General features: G+C 42.8%; 1 protein-coding gene across 1 annotated transcript; it reads left to right on the plus strand.

The window, feature by feature from the left end:
* Positions 1 to 223: 223 nt before the first annotated feature.
* On the plus strand, positions 224 to 5361 carry map2k2b (mitogen-activated protein kinase kinase 2b). Its single transcript, XM_040171832.2, has 11 exons — positions 224 to 1227; positions 1329 to 1539; positions 1682 to 1828; positions 2646 to 2723; positions 2969 to 3020; positions 3131 to 3255; positions 3435 to 3648; positions 3786 to 3838; positions 3960 to 4021; positions 4131 to 4176; positions 4406 to 5361. Exons 1-11 carry the CDS (start codon positions 1139 to 1141, stop codon positions 4514 to 4516), a joined length of 1188 nt encoding a protein of 395 aa, XP_040027766.1. The 5' UTR covers positions 224 to 1138; the 3' UTR covers positions 4517 to 5361.
* Positions 5362 to 5728: the final 367 nt, after the last annotated feature.

The raw sequence follows: 5728 nt of genomic DNA on the forward strand, positions 1-5728 counted from the left end.
ATTCTAACTGTCATTTTTTTTACGTGTTTTATAGGATGGTAAGCAAAAACAAGTAAAGTAAAAGGTAGTTTGGCCTTCAGAAAGTTCTGCAAGATCATGATGTTTGACTCAACCTAGCTAAGAACAGTTGTTGCATAAACGGACGTTTCCAAATAAAAGTCTTAAAGGCAAACTTCTCCGTTATATGCAACAAGCAATGAGGACCCGCCCTGCTCTGCCTATGATTGGCTGACGCGCGTTGCTATCGTCTGTTTGATTGGTTAAACGGTGGCAGGATGAGTGAGATTGTCTCGGGTCAAAACAAGTAGCGTGTGCTAACGTTAATCCAATCAGAGAGGCAGAGTCAAGTACTGGGCCTGGATCCCCGTCTCTGCTACTCGGACCGGTGTCTGTAGCGACCATATAACCGACCTGCTGGAGGAAATAAAGGGGCAAAGTAATAGACGGACACTCCTGCTCCATTGGTCGGGTGTTGCTAACTGGAACACCTGATTGGGGACACGACGCCGTCACGGCGTCTGTTCAGCTAGCGTCAACAGTGGTACTAACGCAGCTAGCTAACGTTAGCAGATGAAGCTAGTCGGCTAACTTCAAGTGCCGCTGCTGATGCCTACGGTTTTGCAATATTTTAGTTTGACGCCACGCTGTTGATTGTTCAGCCTGGAATCTTTTAAAATCCACATATTTAGGTTCAGGACAGTGGCCATAATGCTAGTCATCGTGCTTAACGGCGTGAGTAACGTTTCCGTTACGCCTCATCATTCAAAACAAATCATTTCGCGTTAGCTAGCTAGCGTCCCTGTAATCCAGCTACGAGGGCAGCCGACGGCGTCGTAGTGCCTGTTTTTGTGTAATTTACAGTAATTTACAGAAGTATTTTGATTCGGAGACACATAACCTAAGCAGTCTGGGGCCGAGCTTTAAACGTTGAACCCAATACTTCTGTTAGGTTCCATTTACCATTGTTATCTGTCCCACCTGCTCACTGACAGCTCACTTACAGGACAGTTAGTCAGGCAGCATAGCTGACACCTTTCTTCAGTCATTTCCAGCTCGGTTAAAATCGTTCAATTATCAGTTGTCAAAACTGTAAAGAAAAGAAAACACTCAAATCAATCAAGTGAATCCACAAGTGAACATGGCCCCTAAGAAGAGACCGGTTCCCTTAAACATCGCTCCTGCTGGGAATGGTTCATCCACCTTCCCCAACACTGATGCTGCGTCTGAGTAAGTCATTCTACTCACCACACTGACATACTGTAAAAAACGAAATATCAGTCGTTTCTAGGGAAGATGCTTTAATTATGTTCCTTGTTGTTTTTTCTCAGGGCCAATTTAGAAGCGCTTAAACTCATTTTGGAAGAGTTGGACATGGATGAACAACAGAAGAAGAGGTTAGAAGCTTTTCTTACCCAAAAGGCCAAAGTGGGTGAGTTGAGAGACGACGACTTCCATCGCGTCTGCGAGCTGGGCGCAGGCAACGGAGGAGTCGTCAATAAGGAATGCCATAAATCTTCCGGAATAATCATGGCCAGAAAGGTAAGCTACCAATTAAACTAATGATATGAATGTGATCAAATGGCTGCTGCTGTACAGGAAGTCATGCCCAAACTGGTAATAAAACATCAAACTGATCATGCAGTAAAACCCATTCAAGATAAACATTCTCTTTTCTGTTCAGCTTATTCATCTTGAAATTAAACCTGCATTCAGAAACCAAATCATCAGAGAGCTTCAGGTGCTGCATGAGTGCAACTCTCCGTACATTGTGGGATTCTATGGGGCGTTTTACAGCGATGGAGAGATCAGCATCTGCATGGAGCACATGGTGAGAACATTGGAATGTCTTTTGCTAGAAATTAAAGATATTTCTGTATTCGTCAACTTCTCCACAAAGAGATGTTATCGTCTTTTTCCCATTTACACGTTTGTTATCTTATGCGCTCAACCTTTTACTGACAGGCTCATAGATGGGCATTTTGGCGTAGTTCAAGGAATGTGGCACTGGATAAAAATATTAATCTTGAAATATGATCAATTGATAAAGAGTTCAAATGCAAATCTCAAATTCTCCCAGATCAACGAGTTCTGCAGAAGACAAGTGCTTACTCAGTAAATGTGCTCACTGAACATAAACAATAATGGAGAAGACATTTTCTTTTCCTTTGGAATACTGTTTTAGACAGGATAAGCTTTTATTTAGATTTGTATCACAACCTTTGCCTCCTTCTCCGGGGAACCATCACCTTATTGTGGTGGAGCGGCTTCTGTGTGTCTATGAATCTGGGGGCTGTGTTGTCTGGAGCCTGGTGCTCCTGGTGCGGTTACCCTTCACCAAGTGGTCTAATGCGACGGGCCAGACTAAGAATGGTTCACAAAGATCCTACGAGAAAGGGGGAGAGGAAGGAGCAACCCGTCCCGGAGGAAGTCCGGGGCCCCCATCTGGAGCCAGGTGAAGCACTGACGGCTGGGCTCGCCGTGAAGCCCGGCCGGGCACAGTAGTCATTCCTATGGCCTCAACCCCCTGTGTGGAGAAACCGATGGGCTGGGCTGCGCTGCTATAAGGATGGCCGTGATAGTGGGTGGGGTCTAGACGGACCAGACGTGGGAAGCAGTATTGTTCAGTATCTCCCTTAACTGTACAGGATGGTGGATCTCTGGATCAGGTGCTGAAAAACGCAAAAAGGATCCCAGAAGAGATTCTGGGCCAAGTGAGCATCGCTGTAAGTTTATGGTTATCTTCTACATCTGTAATGTTATGTGGTGTTACATGTTTGGTGATCAAGATCTTCCATACTGTTATCACTCTTTCATCTGACTGTATTGGGCTCAAAAGAAACAATGACGTTAATATAAAAAATAAAAACACACTCACACACGCCCATGACGGGTCTTTTGGTTGTCTCCGACTTATTTCCACATTACGGCTTTATATGATTATTGTGTGTGAATTTTTTCTTCCAAACAGGTTTTGAGAGGACTTGTGTACCTAAGAGAAAAACATCAAATTATGCACAGAGGTACTCATTCTTTGTTGATTGGTTACTGCATAGTATACAATTGCAAAGTCCATTGTATTGAGTTTAAACGCCAGCCCGGTAACGTTGTTTTATATCTTTTTAACCCCCAGATGTTAAGCCTTCAAATATACTAGTGAATTCACGGGGGGAGATCAAGCTGTGTGACTTCGGTGTGAGCGGGCAGCTCATAGACTCTCTGGCCAATTCTTTTGTTGGCACGAGGTCCTACATGTCGGTACGTCTGAATTACGCCTTAAAAAGATCATCACAGTTTAGTTGCTCCACTTTACTGTATTAGAAATAAACAATGTCTTATTCATTCGACTTCAGGTCATTTAAGACTCGTGCAGTACGCAACTGTAACCTATATTTCTGGATTAAATGTGTTTATTTTGCTGTGTGTTTGCTGGATAGCCTGAGAGATTGCAGGGAACCCACTATTCTGTGCAGTCAGATGTGTGGAGCATGGGGCTCTCCCTTGTGGAGATGTCCATCGGACGCTACCCCATCCCTCCTCCAGATGCCAAAGAACTGGAGGCAATATTTGGACGTCCCATCTTGAGTGGTAGCGAAGGAGAGACGCACAGCACTTCGCCCAGACCGAGATCATCGGGGAGACCTGTCAGCGGTGAGCAACGCTCACAACTGTGTAAAATTCCATTTGCTTAATCATACTGATAGTGTGGCTGGTAAAATATTGTTTTTACCTCAGTCTTGCTTGAAATATTTAATATAAAACACAGTTTCCTCACGCTCTTTTTCCAGGTCATGGTCCTGCCATGGCCATCTTTGAACTACTGGACTACATAGTAAATGAGGTAAGAATCCAAGACGTTTTCCAAGGAACATCTAAAAACTCTTCCCTGGTTCCATAAAGTATTTAGTGTCGTCCTTACAAAATCAATTGACATGTTCATTCAACTTTCTGCTGCGTTTCAGCCTCCTCCCAAACTCCCACATGGTGTTTTCACCTCTGATTTCCAGGACTTTGTGACAAAGTGGTAAGACGACATTTTAGCCCTGAAAATAGTTAATTTGTTCTTTTCACACACAAATAATCTTTTTGTATCGATGGACGAAGGAAGTTGTCAGCTCTTCTGTCATTTTCAGCCTCATCAAAAATCCAGCTGACAGGGCCGACTTGAAAATGTTGACGGTGAGTGTCCTCATGTGGACCACGGCTTCAGAATTCTAATTCATGCTACCACATTTTCTCTGGAAAAATTTTAGATCACAAATGTTGGTTGAACTCTTTTACATTTTGTGAAGGCAACTGTTATTCTCACGACCCTTAAAGTGAGAGCGACCATTAGAGAACTTTGCTCTGTTTGACGATTGTGTTTTTAATATCCAGTGTGCTATTTGTATTGATTGTTTTGTTGCAGAACCATATGTTTATCAAGCGGTCTGAGGTGGAGGAGGTGGACTTTGCCGGTTGGCTTTGTAAAACCATGGGACTGAACCAACCCAAAAGTCCAGCGCGCACTGCAGACTAATCTCACACACACACACACACTCATTCATGCACACAGTATGTACATGTAAGAACATGGAGAAGCCGCTGCCTGAAACCTCACAACCACATACGCATCCTGTTTGCTATGTCAAATTAACTCCACTGAGTGCACCAGGAAAGACTCCGTATGTACAGCGCGAGTATTAACATCACGGTTGTGCATCCGTACAGACCGATGCATGTATAAATATTTTTTAATATATTTTATGCAGACATATTTAGAAATGTAAGAAAGCGTTTATTTTATGAAAACGTGTTGGCTTATGCACCCAAGGTGTCTTGTGTTTTAGAGAGATGATTGAGTCTAGGATGTTTTTTGCAATTGGAGATGTGACTGATTTCTAAATAACGTTGAGATGTCTAAGGGTGAAGCACAATGTTTAATATATTTTAACATGACCCTTGCGTCAAAGCCAAAAAATGTAAAAGAAGTTGCAACCGTAAATGGAGCCTCTGCTTCCTTTGCCGGTTGGGATTGTTAACATGTGTTCCCATTAGCGTCAGATACAGTCTGGTAGAGGCTGCCTTTTTGAAAAGATTATAGAGATTGATCCCTGGACAGTTCCTGCTGCAATAGGACGGCTTTCATCACGTGAGAAAGCGGCAGTCTCAGTGGAAGCAAATTATTGTTGCATTGTATTTGCTAAGATGTGAACAACAGGACATGGATTTGCCATTGAAGTGCATCCTGTGTCGCAGCAGAATCCGGGCGTTTTTATCCATCATTTCTTTTTTTCTATTTATCTACTTCCTTCTCTTAAGTAACAATATAGATGTTTGAATGGTATTGTCATTGATTTGTCAATAAATTACCATGTATTGTAAGATTACGTCTGTTTTTGCCTGAGTACCACCTCACTGTTTATCCACTTATTTCACCAGAAGGGGGAAGCACTCACATTAAATGAACTGAGGACTTAGTTGACTAACAAAAGTATGCTGCACAACACAAATATAAAAATATAGTTAGTACTGTATGTGTGGTGTATTGTGCTTACATTGCTGCAACCAAGTTAACGCATGTTCATGCTGACTGAAAGGAAAAGCGGGACCGTGAATTAAAGCCCCGTTGAAAACATTAGTTCTCCATTTAAACTCCGAACACAATGATTCATCTGTTTGGCTCGTTTCTGGAGTAATAAGGAAATGTCTTCCCTCGAATGTCTTGTCAACTTGCGGATGAAATGTGAGG

The sequence above is a fragment of the Gasterosteus aculeatus genome, chromosome 3 (assembly GCF_964276395.1).
Source record: "Gasterosteus aculeatus chromosome 3, fGasAcu3.hap1.1, whole genome shotgun sequence".
In the NCBI taxonomy this organism is placed as follows: domain Eukaryota; kingdom Metazoa; phylum Chordata; class Actinopteri; order Perciformes; family Gasterosteidae; genus Gasterosteus; species Gasterosteus aculeatus.

Bases quoted from the DNA above. Each gene is read 5' to 3' on its own strand.
- map2k2b (XM_040171832.2), top strand. From the start codon at position 1,139: ATGGCCCCTAAGAAGAGACCGGTTCCCTTAAACATCGCTCCTGCTGGG. The intron at 1,540-1,681 runs GTAAGCTACCAA...TTTTCTGTTCAG, and splicing joins GAATAATCATGGCCAGAAAG to CTTATTCATCTTGAAATTAA. The intron at 3,839-3,959 runs GTAAGAATCCAA...GCTGCGTTTCAG, and splicing joins TGGACTACATAGTAAATGAG to CCTCCTCCCAAACTCCCACA.